This window comes from Hyposmocoma kahamanoa, unplaced genomic scaffold (genome assembly GCF_003589595.1).
Source record: "Hyposmocoma kahamanoa isolate Upper Pololo Valley unplaced genomic scaffold, ASM358959v1 202, whole genome shotgun sequence".
NCBI lineage: Eukaryota > Metazoa > Arthropoda > Insecta > Lepidoptera > Cosmopterigidae > Hyposmocoma > Hyposmocoma kahamanoa.
Genome location: NW_020653726.1, coordinates 1,764,254 through 1,781,870, shown reverse-complemented (window position 1 = coordinate 1,781,870; position 17,617 = coordinate 1,764,254). Strand labels below are relative to the sequence as shown.

The 17,617-nt window shown below is 33.4% G+C and overlaps 2 protein-coding genes across 4 annotated transcripts in view; one reads left to right on the top strand and one right to left on the bottom strand.

Moving 5' to 3' along the window:
* The window catches only part of LOC113227018 (protein cornichon), a 2,600-nt gene extending 1,423 nt beyond the window's left edge, over positions 1-1,177 (bottom strand). Inside the window, exons 1-3 of the mRNA XM_026459876.1 lie at positions 942-1,177; positions 761-873; positions 536-679 (exon numbers count right to left, since the gene is read on the bottom strand). Of these exons, the coding sequence (XP_026315661.1) occupies positions 536-679; positions 761-873; positions 942-1,091 (407 nt within the window). The 5' untranslated portion in view covers positions 1,092-1,177. The remainder of the gene's footprint in view (positions 1-535; positions 680-760; positions 874-941) is intronic.
* A 327-nt stretch (positions 1,178-1,504) lies between these two features.
* LOC113226855 (endoplasmic reticulum lectin 1) lies at positions 1,505-15,592 on the top strand. Of its 3 annotated transcripts, XM_026459635.1 has the most exons (9): positions 1,505-1,681; positions 1,799-2,030; positions 2,654-2,893; positions 5,183-5,475; positions 9,660-9,713; positions 10,188-10,205; positions 11,505-11,672; positions 14,983-15,145; positions 15,239-15,592. In XM_026459635.1, the coding sequence occupies exons 1-9, from the start codon at positions 1,520-1,522 to the stop codon at positions 15,565-15,567; spliced, it is 1,659 nt and encodes a 552-aa protein (XP_026315420.1). In that variant the 5' UTR covers positions 1,505-1,519; the 3' UTR covers positions 15,568-15,592. The 3 variants fall into 3 exon arrangements, with proteins under 3 accessions (XP_026315420.1, XP_026315421.1, XP_026315422.1); XM_026459636.1 differs by lacking the exon at positions 10,188-10,205; XM_026459637.1 differs by lacking the exons at positions 9,660-9,713; positions 10,188-10,205.
* Positions 15,593-17,617: the final 2,025 nt, after the last annotated feature.

Genomic DNA, 17,617 nt, shown 5'->3' with positions numbered 1-17,617 from the left:
GTGAGTGAGTGAGTGATAAAGTAAATTTTCTTTAATAATGAGTTAAGAAATAATATTTACTTATTAGACAGATTTATGCAGGGACATTTATTATGGTAGAACAATAAACTTATAAAAAAAAACAAAAAACATTGAAATAAACTTGAATCTACATACTTACTGATGTTTACAATTTACTTAAGAATAAAAAAATTCATACTAGTAAAAAATTTGCAAATAAATTCATGTAAATTGGAAAGACAATTATTCTCCTTTAATGTTAATTAAATTTTGAATGGTAGTTATGTACATACCAAAGTAACTGTTTGAATATAAAACATATATTGCACTTTAAGTAGCTTCAAAGCTCACACATACATACATCTATTCGCTTGGAAGAATTAAAACATGATATCATGGATGGACAATCACATTCTAAGTATAAATGCTTGCTCATTTTAAAGTAGGAATTATTATAATTTATAAGAGAAATACACTGTCTGGTAATCTTCTGACAAAGTCCATGAACAGTAAACAAAATAATAACGCGACTTACCCGTAGAGGTACAAAAAGAAGGACAGCAAATAAAATGCAAGTTTGATCCAACCTTCTCTTTGGCAAACTGTCAATACATCGGCATTCATAATGCTCGTGGGGTCATATAGGCCTGGCCCCGACATTACTGGCCGATTTCGATATCTGTAAACGTGCCAAAATCTAACATACGAACCTTGTAATTAATTCTCTGGGAGTTCCTTAACAATCACAACATAACCTTACCTGTGTATGTGGTACAATATCAAAGGCAAGTTGATTATCAATGCAAACCATTCTCCGGATAATAAGAAAAGTAAATTTATGAATAGATGCAGCAAATACTCCGGTAAAACCAACTGAAATAGAAAAAATAAGTCAAAACTTTTGAGCTTAAAACCGCTACACTTAAAGGTGAAATACTCACAGGATTAAGACTGTTACATTGATCTATTGGATTTTTATAATCTGTTTTGAGTTCATCGAATGCTATTACGTGAAATATTGAGAAAAATATAAGAAATGCATCGACAATCAGGGCAATAATATACGAAAACGCGGGGAAGCTGAACGCCATTTTGCCAAAATTTATTTGACAATGACAATCAGATGATATGACAGTTTTGTTTTCCTTTCAATAACTTATTGTGGCTCAACCGTGGGGGACTTTACAATTATTTTTAACTACAACACCACTATTCTAAGATTACTGAATTAACCGAGCTTTGTAAACAGTATTCTTTTTTGACAAATGACAGCTCTCCAGCTCATAATGTGGCTAACTTACCAAATTGAAAAGGCACCTCGAAGAAAGAGGGAATTTTGTGGCAACTGCATTTTATTCCTACAATATATATTGCAACAGTGTCGCCATTATTCTAACCGACATTGAATTGGCAAGTTTTCACTTATTTTCGTAGCATTATATCGAAATTTCAGCTTGTTGGGGTTTCATGGATTGTAATTATTTTCATTACGTATTATGAACGTGTAAATAAAAAAAATATGAAGTGTACGTGGTTTGTAGTTTTATGTGCAATCGGAATTGCACTGTGTATAGACCATGATTTCAAGGGATTTGACGATAGCATTTTGTTTGGTATAAATTGGCCAGGTGCTCCTGATATTCTTGAGAATTTGGCAGATGGAGAGAGCAATCCAGACTCGGTAAGTGTGGACCATTATTAAATAATTTGCTAATAATTAAAAAAAATGAAAATACGAATCCTTAAATAAAGGCTATTTTGACATGGTTTCCTCTAATGCTTCTACTTGTTTCTACAGAATATAGAGATTCTAAAAGTCACAACAATAAATAAAGAGCAATATGAGTGTAAAATACCCGAAATTCGAATGAAAAAGGATATAAACATTAAAGACTATAATGGGCCCTCTCCATTGAATTTGTTGAAACCTCTTTTCACTCAGAAGATATGTTCATATAGGCTGGAAAGCTTCTGGAGCTATGAAGTGTGTCATGGGCGGTATATCAGGCAGTATCATGAAGATAGGGATGGTAAGATATCAAACTGATCTCAACGTTAAATAAAACGTTAAAATTGGTGTATGTGGTGCATACTTGATTGCTTTAAATGTTTTAGTAGAGCAGTAGAGCTTGTGAAACAGTTCATCCTGAGCAGTATTGCCACCTTAATTAATGCAGCCGCCAAACAGTAATGTGAGCTTTACTGCATTTTGATTTTGAAGGGTAAGGTACTGGTGAAACTAGAGGCACCTGGGACTTTACAACTTATGTCTTAGGGTGATGGGTGTAGTAGCAGTGCAACAGACAGGCATGTCACTTACCACCAGGTGCACATGTTAGTCCTGTCACTTGGTATCATAAAACCGAGAAAGGTATCATATTTTTGCAAAAAAAGATAGTCAAACCTCAGAAGTGACCTATTCCCAGTAGTGCGGCATATATGGGGTGAAATCAAACAACTTTTATTTTATTCTAATTTGATGTAATTTGTACAGTTACAGTAGTTTTACCTAGCACTTGTAATAAAGTTGGTGGCTCTTTCAATTGCCGCATTGTGGTATAGCAATATGATAAGTGCTACTAGCAAAATCACCTTTATACTTTATTTTACACATTGATGTACATTTAACAAGCAACACTGGGTTCATTCACAGGAAAGATTGTTAGAACACAAGAATATTATTTAGGCTATTGGAACCAAGAGAAACAAGCTAAGTTGGAAGCCCAATTAGATGCTGTGGACGAAGAGAAACAAGCTCCCTATTCTCGTCCAGCTTTAATCAGATCTACAAAGAATAAAAAATCAAATAAAATAGATGAAGATGATGATGGTAATAGAATGGCTAAAGTTGAAGGGTTCTCATTACCTTTTGTAGAACTGGTCATGGATGATGGTAAGAAACAATAGTTTCGTTTGTAAGGATTTTCTACTAGTTCTGTATAATCAAGTCATTCTTGGAAAATTAATGTCTTGCACTAAACTTAAGGCCTTCTCAAACCACTAATTAAATTGATAAGACACTCATTTACATAATGTATTAATAGTGTCTTTTACATTGCAAGCATTGGCTTAAGACATACTTAAGTTTAGTGCAAGCGGATATGCTTGCACTAAAAATGAAATAACAGCATGTAATATAACTCAGTTGTATTTTTTTTTCTTTCACAATGACTGATTTAATCTTCTTTCACTGAATTTAAAACAAAATAAAATATGATAAGAATAATTTCAATGAAATGCCTGAAGAAAAATTATAAACTGTTCAACAATAATCTAATTTATTACTTGTTAATGAATGTTAAATGTCCATACTTATATGTTATACTCGCTTAAGTGTTTTGACGCTGATTCGGGTCAGTATTTACCGGACGCAAGTGTCCCGCACGTCTCACACACCACGCAATTGCGTGACGTTGACTAATTAGTCAACCTATTCGATCACTGAGCTTAACAACTGTTAAACTGTGTGTTTGTTGAACTGGCTACCATGAAGTCTGTACCCCAAAAACATTCCTTCCCCAACTTCGGGACTGGACATTCCTAGGCCACATACACTAAATATGGCCAGTACAACCCAATGGTTTACAGTAATAGAATTGGTGAAATAGAGTATGTCATCAAAAACATGTCAGTAAACGGAGTGTACCCCCAAGGGAACACGTTCTGAAATAAAGAGAAAGGTATAAGTTTTACATATGTATAGCACTTTTCTGTGAGCTGTAAACTAGTTACACAACATAAAATAATTGTATAGTTCTTTAAGACATATTGCATTACGTATACACCCATTTGCAGACATAACTGTAACAAAAATGAAAAACAATAGAGAACTTTCTATTCTATATTTTGAAAAGAAGGGAAATAAGCATTCTACATAGAAAACTAGGGTTCCCCAATATTCCCTAATATTATGTAAATTATACATTGTATACATAATATCCAAAGCTTATCTTTTTGATGTTAAGTTTTCCTGTAGTCTAGCTGAGGTATAGCTCTATCAGTTTTGTTGCCAACTTCATAAATACTAACACATGGGGATGTTTTTAATTGATATAAATGGCTATTCACTTATTTTCATTGCACCATAACAATATTCATAACTTTAACTAAGAAAATAATTGTATCTACTTTATGAAACATCATAGTAAGTGTTTTACGTTTTTAAGTAAATATTGATAGTGATATGGTCATAGGATTGATCTACCGTTTTTAATTATCACAACTAATAGTTTACATATTAATTAAATATTCATAATGCTTATTTACATAGATCAAACTATAATTATTGTTATTACGCAACAGTTACGTCAATTTAAAAAATTAAATGCTTGGAAGAGTATATTAAATCTCCATTTACCTAGAGCTATTCAATGATAACTATCTAGGTATCTATAAAAATAGAAAGTCACTATATTAAATAGATGGCCATATATATATATATGGCCATCTATTATATATCTATATATATATATATATATATATATATATATATGACCATATATATATAGAATGTAAAACACCAGGGTAACCTATCACAAACTTGAATTTTTTTTCCGAAATAACATTTGTTCGAATTTTCATTACATCGAAACCTGAATGATAACGAAACCCTTTTTCTTTATATATAATATAAAGTAAGATATGTTGGATGTTTATCGCAAAGACACGATTAGGTTAGGTTAAGTTAGGTTTAAAAGAAAAAACATTTTCCACTCAAAATTACTTTCGAGGTTATGAATATTCGAGCAAACGTTATTTCTGGAAAATGTCATTTCGGACTACTGATGGGTAACCAATACTAGACATTCGAATAAGGCTATGCTTGCTCTGGTAATTGGTAATTCCAATAATATTTATTGGAATTTCTCTGTTTGAGACCAGGAAATAGGCGTAATTGTCTGATATATTATATAAACTGGAAAATACTAATCAACTTTTGCTATGAGACTATCCCCCTTAATTCGAGAAAAAGGCTTGCTCTGATAATTGGTATTTCCAATAATATTTATTGGAATTTCCCTGTTTGAGACCAGGAAATAGGTGTAATTGTCTGATACATTATATTATATAAACTGAAAAAAACTTATCAACTTTTGCTATGAGGCTATCCCCCTTAAATCGAGAAAAAGGAATCTAAATGCATGAAAATTTTGTATTAATATGGTTTTTTGACATATTTCAGGCACAATATGCGACTTAAGTGGCAAACCTCGAGTAACAAGAGTACAATATGTTTGCTACAGTCCTGGAAAACATGAGGTATACTCTTTCAAAGAAACTTCGACTTGTGAATATGAAATTATTATTCTGTCGCCATTACTTTGTGAACACCCAGCATTTAAACCTAATGATGTACGCGAGAATGCTATAGATTGTTTGCCAGTGGGTGATGCCCCGAAGAAACCAAGAAGTTTGCTTAAAATGGAAGTAGAAAATTTACGGTCCCTTTATCAGAGCATACGACTAATAAACAATGTGAGTATGCTACAATATGTACTGTGTTGAGAGTGATATTAAGTTATCGTGTGGTCTTATTGCATTTTTAATACAGTTTTTTGAGGGCTTGTTTTACAATCTAATCACAAATTTTCACGACTAGACACTCTATCTACTGTGTTACTGATGTACTGTAATATGTGCTTAAATTCTATTTTTTACTGCCAATTGTGCTACTATACAATAACTGACTAAGGGGTGTACTGTACTTTTTATATTAAGAAAATTAGGACAGTTCTTACAGACTCGTTTACTAGCACGCATGTACCTATATATACACGTACATAGGCGCTCACCTTTTTTTTTTTTTCACCTACGCAAGCACGCTCGCTCGCAAGCATGCACTCACATAAGAACGAATAGTCGCAACGAACCAACACGCTCGCACGCACTCATAAGCTTACACGCATCCACTGCTGGATATAAGCCTCCCCTTGCATAAATGCACACAAATTAGCACAAACATTCGATCACTCACTTTACTATTTTACCTAGTATTATTTAAATTTATGTTACGGGTATAATACTGACTTAATGATCATTAAATATGCCATAACTTCCCATATATTTACTTGTTTATATGATGCAATATATAACTATTATTGATCTATGTTATCATAAACTTGATACAGAATTATTAGCTTTATTGGTAAGTATAAACTAGATATTAAAATATCTAAAATGCATATTTATGAACTCATTACTAATATATTTATTCTTCTTCTTGGGGTGCCATCTCCTATCAAAGGTCGGCTATTATTGTGGCAATTTGAGTCCGTGAAGTTGCGGCTCGGAATAGTTCTGTGGTGCTTATGTTGAACCACTCTGCAAAATTTTAAAGTTATGTGGTTTTTCTACGACCACATCTTCTGCGGCCCTGAATTTTTACCTGCAGAATGAGCCGCAGTAGGGAGTATTTATTAATCCGCATGATGTGCCCAAAGTACTGCAGCTTCCTCGTATTTACTGTTTAGGAACTCCAAGCCTTTGTGTGTCTTCCGCAATACGTTGTCATTGATGACTATGATGGTGGTGGAGGAGGGTGATAAACCCACATTTCGAAGGCTTCTAACCGTTTACATAATGTCTTGGTGTCCATGCTTCTACTCCGTACAAAAAAATTCAAAATATGTAGCACCGCACTAAACGGCATCTTGTCGAGTTTGAGACTACGATTGCTCTATGCGACTTCTAACTTCTGTGCTATGGTCTTCCTGGTCGTTTACCATACAGCCAAGGTATTTAAAAGAACGGATCCTGTGGTTGATTCTTAGCGTGGAGGACAGCCAACGTCTGCGGAGCTCGGCCGATAATCATATACTTAGTCTTTTTGACGTTAATATTCAGACCGTTCTGTGCGCTGATCGGGTCTACACGATTGAGCAGTTGCTGTAGATCTTCCATTGTGGCAAGGAGAATCGTGTCGTCGGCATATCGGATGTTATTGATGCGACGCCCGTTTATAACAATCCCTTCGGTTGCGTCTTCAAGAGCTTCTGAAAAAATCTCCTCCGCGTAAACGTTGAAAAGCAACGTTGATAATATACGTCCTTGCCTCACTTCTCGTAGTATCTCCACATCATTTGTGAGCTCTACGCGTACATTTGCTATCTGTTGCCAGTAAAGATTTTTATCACTAAGATGTCTTTAGAATCTAGGCCTATCCTACAGATCTTGGAAACAAGATCGGTATCAACTTGTCATGTTTCACATAATCAAATACTTTTTCATAGTCGATGAAATTGATGTAAGCGCATCGACACACGTCCCAACAGCGTTGCACAAGTATTTTGTGTGCGTCGCGTGTTCCATTGCCATTTCTAAAACCGAACTGTGTCTCTGAAATGCTATCTTCACACTTCCGGTATATTCTTTTATGAATAACCTTGAGAAACACCTTGAGGACGTGGCTCATTTGGTGCGGTACTCAATACAACGTCTTGCGGTGCTGATTTTTGGCAAAGCTATAAAGTTAGAGTGGAGCCATTCTGAAGGGATAATACCAGATTTATAAATTTAACTGAAGAAGTGTACAACAATATCTAGGTGTTCATACTCTAATAATTTTAGCGTTTCGACGGGAACTTCATCTGGTCCAACTGCTTTCCCGCTTTTCGCGTGGGAAATTTCATCCTTTGTAATAGGTGGTCCAGTCTGTTGTACACATAATATGTACTCGTTACTCGAACGTTGATCGTGAAATAACTCTTCAATGTATTCCTTCCATATCCTTATTCGGTCCTCAATTGTCATGGCATATCTATCGTCTTTATCTAGTAGAGTGGTAGCGAGTGGTCTTTTTTTTGCCATATTAATTCATTGAGTTTCTTGTGCGTATTGAAGGAATCTTGCTTGGCATGTAATACCTCTATCTCTGAACATTTGTCATTAATCCATAGATCTTTGGCCTTGATCCATTTTCTTATCACTTCTTTGTGAATCTCCTTGTATTTTTCAGGATCCTAGTGGTTTGCCAGTCGTCTCTGAGTCTGGACCTACTGTCCATAATTTGACCCGTTATCCATTCGGGTCAAAATATAAAATACAATACCTTATGTGACTATGTAATAAACTGTTTTAAATGAATTGAATTACTATTATTTGCTTTTTACGTGCAAGTTTTAGAGCTTATTTATCTATTATTAAACCTACAGATTTTAGATATTGACACAATTTTTCATTATCAACGTTCTTTAGAATTCACTAAATATCATTCAAATCAACGAAACTGGAATTTTCTATGACATTGTGCGCAAATACATTCATTTCGAAAACTTATAGAGCAAAGGCTTCTTGTAGTCGATTTAAAAAAAGGCCATTTAAGTACTTACTACTTATCGAATTGGTGTACCCATTACTGGGAAACTAACTTCTATAAATTAGGTTTCGTCATGATGTTCTGCGTAGTGCTCCGAAATTTATTTTGTGGCTTTGGTAGTCATATAGTGAGTTCCCTGAGTCTGATCTGGGAGACCAGATCATTGGTGCGATAGCACATTATTATTGTTATTGATGATGATCTTAAGATAATCACTGCTACTAACAATTCTTTCATGTTTCTTGAGTTTCGACATACAGTATGTTAGTTAATTGACTGCAAAACTTTTAAAGGGTGTTGGGTATCGCAGAATTTGTTAAGAAAAAATAAATTAAATTAAAAAAAGCCAACTTTCCTTGCAAGGCAATCACTCAATGAAACAATAATGTAAATATTTTTATTATGTAATAATTTTTACATGGGTCTATAAAAGAAATATGCACTAAATATGTTTATCTTTATATATGTATATGTTTATCGTCGCTTAACATCAGGTGAGATTGTGACCAAGCGTGTGTCTATTATATATAAAAAGAAAAATTCTAAACAGCTGATCTAGTTAAAGATAGAAAATGTCTGTCTATAAGGCTGTCCCCTGGCGCATCTTGCCCAAGTTGCTGGCAACTTTTCCCCATGGGTGTGGAATATTTTTTTTTTAATTTATAACATTTTCAACCTAGACCGTTATATTACAAAACTCGCACTGTGCAACCGCAAGTGCAGGTATATATTTTATGGTAATTCGAGACTCCAACTGCATGGATCAATACATTATTTTTTGAAAACATTTGAGTATTCGGAGATATATCCCAATTTCACTTTTTCTCCATACAAAAAAAAATTCCGTGCCATATAACTATAAAATGACTGTGTCAATCGAAAATATCCACATGTCAGTTTATGATTGTATTGGTGAGTAAAATCAATATCCATCATCATATTTATAAAAGGAGTTGTTTAATTTTCAAGTACCCCTAAGTCCACTAGCGATCAATTTCAGCCCACTGTGTGCTGCTGCGCCTATCACCCGGAGACATAAGTTGACAAGTCCCATGTGCCTGTAATTTCACCAGCCCCTTTACCCTTTAAAACCGGAATGCAGTAACTGCTATGTAGACATTTATTTACTCATTTGGAACACCCTATGCCGACTTACTTATGACAGTTGACTCTTTCCTGCACTGGTTTGCAGCCAACCCCGTATTTCATGTAATAATATTAAATTGTAAAACAAGTCTAGCCATTTGCCCACGTGTTTGTGATACCAGCCGGTGAACCTTGGTAATTAGAGTAGACCTAGCTAGAAATAGTCGCTTATTAACATTTCTGTTGGCATGTTGTCTAGGAAAAGGACTCTAAGGATATTCTGGCAGTATTGAAAGTTGAGAAAATTGATAAGGTATTTATTTTTTTACTTTGCTTCTTATATTTACTATTTTATTTGTTGTTTTATATTCGTTGGCTTTCTTGAATAGCGGCATATTTTGAAAGCGTCTAAATCAGGCGCAAACTTGTCATGATTGTTTTAACCAATGAAAAGTTCACTGTCATATTCATAATAAAATTTAGAACGTTCTGAATACGGCTGTATAATAATAAAAAAAAGCTATTTTGGTTTAAGTCGCTATTTTTGAAAGGCAGGGAGTATGTTGTGTTTGCTCAATGTATGTGTTTTCAGTTTGTTTAAATTTTAATATTTTAAAATTGTTTCTTTTAAAATTTGTCCTTCTTTTGATTCTTCTTTGATTTTTCTGTGTCTTTCTTATGACTAGTTAACAGAGAGTGTTGAAACGTTGGGCATTGTTTTGGGTATTAAGGTAACTTAAGACATTATTTGAAGCGTGTTTTATTTAATTGGATGTATTTTTAACAGGTCACTTTCAGTTTTGAGGTGCGTTTTAATAACATTATAATTATAATAAAATTTATCCTCAGCGCGAAAAAACCACAATTAAAGTTTTTATTGTAGTCATTATAATTATAACGCACGTTAAACTCAATAAGTACTGTCGTAACTCAAAATCATAAGTCATTTCTTGAACTTTTATATAGTGTTCTCTCAGCTCTGGCCTACCATTTCTGAGTTACGACAGTATTTGGTTTATGTGCATTATTATATAATTATGATAATCGCAAAGCTAGGTAGGAATAACATGCACCCTACAAAACAATGATAAAAAATATTTAGTACAAAAGCGTCGTAAAACAAATATACAAAAATTGCATGACAATTTAATTCATGTTATGTTATTTTGATCAAAATAAGCACTAAGAAATCCAATAATGAAAGAGACACGTGGCCAACAGCTGAAGAGGACGTATGTGGGTACAGGAACGTTTGATGCGAGTTGAGTTTAATTAGTAGCTATTGACAATTACGTTTTTATAAAAAAAAAACGCTTTTTTATAAAAAAGACCGACCTCTAAAGTTCGTGTAATTACATCTATTTGCCAAATTTTATTGAAATCGGTGACCGAACTTTCCGGTATAAACCGAAACTTTCCGGCAATCGATTTCAATAAAACTACACTTGCGGAAACCGGATTCATCACCTAGTTTGCTACCCTTAGAGGTGGAATATTTTCTTCAAATTTAAATGGGACCAATACTGACGTATCCTCTTTCCAACAAAAAGAGAATCATTAAAATCGGTTTGCAAATGCCAGAGTAATCGCGTAACATACACAAAAAAAAAAATACTGTCCAATAAAAGAAGACTTCAAAAAAGGAGGAGGTTCCAAATTCGATCGATTCGATTTTGATGATTCTCTTTTTGTTGAAAAGAGGGTCCTCAGTATTGGTCCTAATTAAATTTGAAAAAAAAAAAAACCACTTCTAAGGTGGCAAACTAGGGGATGAATTCTGTTTCGCGCACTTTCTAGTAATCAATTTCAATAAAACTTGACAAATAAATGTAATTAATTCCACATCTTTTGAAGTCGTTTTTTTTTTATTAAAAAGTAATTCAAGAAAAATATTATTGACATTATTTTATTCGGTGCAAGAATTATACAATATAAGGATGTTAATACCATAAATTGACTTTACCTGTGGATGAGTGTCTAAAGAATCCCGTAACTATTTGATTCGTGCAACTGATTATTGCCTTGACAGATGCAATTAAACAGTAAACTGAAAATCGCTGTTGAGACAAATATTTTCAAACAATAATATCATAAACACTTTTAGGATGGCGAAACTCACTTGAAATTCGAGCTACATCCCATAGGCGATGAATCGGAGGATCATATGTTTGAAGATCCTAAAAATAAGGTCTTAATTGACAAGCCCCCGACTGCAGTTACCGATGATTCGCCTGTGCGCGCGTTCTTGAACGGAGAAGATTGTTTAAATGGGGTAAGTATTGAACGCGTGCATTGATAGAGGTAGTGTGGAAAACTTTATACAGAGCGTCTCACGGAATGTACTTAAAATATTGTAGACAGAGTATTTTGCTTCAAGGAAAATTTGCACCATCCAGGAGCGGTATTCTGTAATCGCTATCGTTATGATTCGGTATGGCGCTGATAGCGAAAGTCGTCGGTTGCCGCATCGACAACTTACCGATATGCTATTCTGTGAGTCCACGATAACGAAAATCGTTACTGCAACAGACGCGTACCGACAGCGATGTGACGTCAGCGTTTCATTATCGAACAAAAAAAGACGAAATGGGAACATCCCGACGGGAGGCTATGTTTCTCGACCAATCACGATCGAGCGTTCAAATAGTTATTTACAAACACTCTTATCTATGGTTATTTAGTTTGTTCAAAGTTTGTGACATTCATGGGAAATGTACTGTTTAAACTGTACTGTACTGTGTTTGTACTGTGTAAAACCGCATAACGAATATCGAATAGCGAGTCTCAGCGATTACAGAATACCGCTCCAGGTCTGATTCCCGGGTCGGGAGAAACATCTGTATGGCCATGTGTCCATGGTACCCGCGATAGTTTCCCTAATGCGGAGCTATGCGTGTGTACGTTAAAAAATATTTTTAAAAGTAAGTTATATTGCATTCAAAGACTTTTAAAAAATTGCTTGTCTCATCAATCGGAAAAAAGTTATTTATTCCTTATAAGTAACCACAGATATATATCTAGATAGACGCCGCAAGTATAGCAATTTGTATGAAAACCAAGCGTGCCACATTTTTGTACCTACTATGACGTCACAAGAGCTATTTAGTGATGGAAACCTCCTTCCGCTCGCTCTAAATCGATTGATTGACCGGAATACGTTTACGTGTTTTCACTTTCTTCACTGTATTCAAGCCTTCAATTAATCGATTCTAAATATAATAATTTTTGTTCAAGTATTTGTTGATTACAAGTAGTCGTAATAATAATATAGTAGAAAAATACTAGAATAAGATAGTTAAGTCCTTTATTATACTTGTTTTTAAAAAATGTTGATTACTTAAAAAAATTAAGACTAGTTTTTCATCGACGTCAAATATTGAAATTATTGTCCTTCCAATAAAATGAGCTTATTATACAACATCTTTTTGTAATAGAAGATCTTATCGATTAACTTAAATAGTGAATACGCAGGTCAATACTTGCGACTGCCTTAATTAATTTTACTAGATGGTTTTCTGTTGGTAATTGATCAAATTGATGAATGCCAAGACAAATGAAAATGTTACTGCTGACAAAATACGGTAAAATCTTATTAATCAGAAGAGGTTTACTTAATGACGGCCTTGTGTGAAATTTTTGTGATTTGTTTATTATTTCTGGGATTTCTAACTCTGCTACTCTGCATATTTGGATAGCATCTTAGGTGGAATAAACTAGACCTTCGTCCTCGAAAGCTACGAACTCATACCTATGATTAACTCCAGGTTTTTGTAAAGACAGCGCACTGTTTTACACAAAGAATTCACAAAGAATTGTCTTTGCATTATATATTTTTTTGTATTACTCGTACTACATATCCGGCGATATATGTAATTATTTGCTCACTATATTCGGACATTCGAGGCAACGTGCTGCAAAAATGATCGAAATTACAGATACTACTGATAATAGATACTACAAAACTGAAAAAAAAAACCAAACTTACTAAACGTTATAGTAAAAGAGTTATAGAATATTTTTATAATATTGCGAAGGTCATAATAATTTTCGTCCCTTTGTTTTCAAAATCGATCAGAATTGAGAACAGTGTTGCTTAACGTATACATCACTAAATGTTAAATTTGGCCAAAGAAATGTACAAGCGGACGTACCACGAAACTCAATGCAATATACAAAAGTGCGTTCATTCGATATTCATGGCGTATTAACAAAGGATCACAAATATGTCGCACCAAGCAAAAGCCGCAATGTATTATCAAAACATGAGGCATACACTCGGTTGCATATTTGTTTTCTTGAAATTCATACAAAGACAAAGTAATTGTTTTTAAAATAAATTATGCATCTTCTGATTACAAAATTACTTGTCCGTGGAAGGAAACGTCCCTGTTTACCCGTTTACCCACAGTTATGGTGCTTTTGCAGTTTATAATGGCACAATTATGCATTTTTCGCGTTTATGACTGGTGTCTATCTATGACAACGGTTGAGCGCAAGTAGCAGCGGCAAGTAAGTGAATTTCACTTACTTTGGGCACGCGAAGTACGTACACTTGCGGCGTCTATCTAGATATAATTATGTCTGTGTAAGTAACATATTATCTTTTTTGTTTAATTAAAATAATGTTTAAATGAAACAAAATATCGTATCTACAATATTTTAAGGACTTTCCCTCCATGCCCCATAGCCGTGAGACGTTCTGTATAGAATATTAAGAGAATTTTAAGAAATGCTTAGAACTTTGATGTTGTGAACTATTTATGGAATTTTCCAATAACAACATTCCAAGTGGTATTTATGACAGAAAATAAGCAAATAAAATCGAACTTCATTTTCCGTGTCGTTAATAATTTCGCCGCCTAACACGAATGGAAGTAATTTGAATTTTTTCATAAATAAACTTATTTACGTTGTTCAAGTCATAATGTCATAATTAATGTTGTGATAACAATTTTCGTAAAAAAATATAAATTGCGTTCATGTATCTAACAATATATCACACACAGTCTCAAACAAAGTCCACATGCGTTTATCACGGACTCATCACCTGTTTGCTATTAACAAATGTCGTAGCAAACGAGATAGCGACTAATTTTCTTCGTATAATCTTTAAACGTCTCTTCTGAAGTGATCATTTTGCAAATGTGGCCTTATTACACTGAGGGTGCGAATTTATTGCTATTGACAAGAGAACCAAGTTTCAAAAAGATTATTTTACTCTTTAGTTCACTATTGAATTCAGTTGAGCGATATATCGCCCCTCCTACGTAAAGTATCGTATGTCGAAATTGCCAAGTTTACAGGGGAGCGCTTTAAAGTTCTGAATTCACTGAAAGAGTGATCATCTAATAGATCATCTAACCGATATCTAAGATTTTATAATACTCTGTGTGAGTAACGAGCTTTGCGGAATAAAACTGAGAAATGCTAAAATCACGTGGTATGCTTATTTCAGAGTATTCAAAACTTTAAAACGCTCCCCTGTAAACTTGGCAATTTTGACATACGATACTTTATGTAGGAAGGGTCGAATTATAACTAAGCGATAAGAACAGTGCTAACGTAAAATATTTTTTTACCAGGGCACCGGTTGGTGGAAATATGAGTTCTGCTACGGTAAACACGTAATTCAGTACCACGTGGACAGAGCTGGAGGTAAAACTACGTTGTTGCTCGGCAGATTCAGCGAAGAAGCTCACTTAGAATGGATCAAAGAACATAAATCTAAAGCACCGAAACCTATTGGTATGTATTAAGGGGTATTGGTGTAATAGTAAATTAGAATAAATTAAGTTGGTATTGTGCCACCAAGTTTAAAAATGCAATAAATATTTTCAGATCAACGCACCTCAATATCCCACTTCTATTCAAACGGAGACATTTGCGACAAAACAGGAAAACCACGGCAAACAGAAGTCAAATTAAAATGCATTGAAAATGCTTCAAACCCTGCGCAAGTTTCTCTCTACTTACTCGAACCTAGAACATGCCACTACATCCTAGGTGTTGAGTCACCGCTCATATGCCATATATTACCGTTAGCTGACGAACATGGATTAATAAAGCAATCTAAACCGTTACCAGGGTTTCAAGAAGGAGAAATAGATAAGACGAAGGAAGAGGATGCTGCAATAAAGAAAGATGTACCAAAGTCTGAGAATGATTAACGTTAATAAATAATTATTATTTTGTTTTAGTTAATTTTGTTTGTTTTATTTTATTACATTCTTATGATAAATTTAAAGTTAATTGTAATTTCATTTAGTGTTTGAGAAAAATGTATTTTAGTAGATAGACAGGTACTTCAAATATTAAAACAGAACATCGTTAAGATTCTGCAGTAGTCAAATTAAATGCATTTAAAAAAATTTCATTCATATTTGGCCAACAATAGGATGAAAATAGTTAATTTTGATACAAGTGCGGCGAGACAAATGAAAATGACAAATCCGCACGTGTATCAAACGACGTTTTTCAACACATTTGCGAAAAAACTACATTGAAAGTAAAATAAAACAGTATTTAAAAGAAAAACATTTTATTTCTTTGTCTGTTAAAAATTCAGAGCACAAATTATTTCAGAGTACAATGGCAACCATAGACCATACACTATTATGGCGACTGTTGCAAGTATTCAGCCACATTAAAATTACTATTTTAGTGGCGCGGCGCGCAGCAGTCTCGCGTAATACTCACCTCCGGTCTTAGTTAATGCTCATTCAACCATCTTTATGGAAAATATTTTGGTATTTATAAATGTAACACGTTGTTTTATAAAACACCGATGCAATTTAAACAGATAAGTTGTAAGTAAATATAAGTTTTAATGACGAATGACTTACGTCAAAAAGCACATAAGTATTAAATAAATATACAACCTCTTTACTTCTATGTTTAAGACTTGAAACAACAGCAAATTTAAAAAAAATGGAAAAGTAAAATGCATTATGTGCGATAATTCCAACTTTCGGCATGATTTGTAGTACGAAAAATAATACATTTTGAGCAACTGTATTAAAAAAGAATTTATTTCAATCATACATTGGATTCTACTATATTTTGGATTAATTTAGTCAAATCATAAATATAGAAAAATTAGTAATAGAATAGTAGTAAGTACCCTTAGAATAATAACAAGTGCCTATAATAATTAAACTAAATTTTGTAAAAATATTTATTTCGTGACCTTGGATTCATTCGAAATATTAGAGTAACCAACACGATAAAGATAGGAGAGATCAGTTATAGATGTATGGAAAGACGACATGGCTCTGGATTCCACACAAATTTGATTCAAAGTGTGTGGTGTAATTAATAGCATTTAAGTTTATTTGAAAAGAGCTACCCCTAGAGTTTTTTGCTTGTTAGGGAAGCCAGCACAGTGAATGAGCAGTACAAATACACCAATGGAATATTTTCAATGTAAAAATATAATTTATCCTGGAATAAATGATTCTTTGACTTTGACACGTAAAGTCATTTTAAAAAGTAATAGTAAGTAGTAGAATTTAATAAATTTTTTTTCTGTAGTATTTTCGATGAATTAAAAATATAGGAATAAAATAAACTGGAACAAAATTTTATAAAAATATAGGTTACTAATTTTGAGATGAAATTGCGAATTGTCTATTTTTGCAGTTTGTCAGTTATTAGATATTCTATCGAATAACAGTTTCAACATTCAAAGTAGTTATTATATAGTTTTGCAGCCATCGCTTTAAAATATAAAAATGAGCTAATATTTGTGATATCATTCGAAATATGTGTAAAGCCAAAAAATAATATATTTCTTCTTATTGTATAAAAATATATTATTGGAAATATGGGAAAAAATATATTAATATTTCTTCTCGTATATTTTTGCAGTTATGGCAATCACATTTATGGTAGCACTGGGTTTCGCGCGCTTTTAATGACAGTTAAAAAGTAACCTGTTTTGGTTTTGTGTAGCGGTGTTTTATTATTTTTTGTTCTTATTTTCGTTTAAATCTTTGAATTCTAAGTGTTTGTTAGTGTCTTGTTTAGCGATACGTCAGCAAAACAATGGTAAGTGCAAATTAAGGCGTTTGAATTTGATATTTTTGGTCGACTCTTGGTTAATGTCTGTAATTACCGGTGCAATGGTAAAAAGTACAGAATCGTAAAGATATTTCACTATTTCTTAGTAATATAATGCGAAATATTTCATAATAAAAAATACCTCGTCTTTATGGTTTC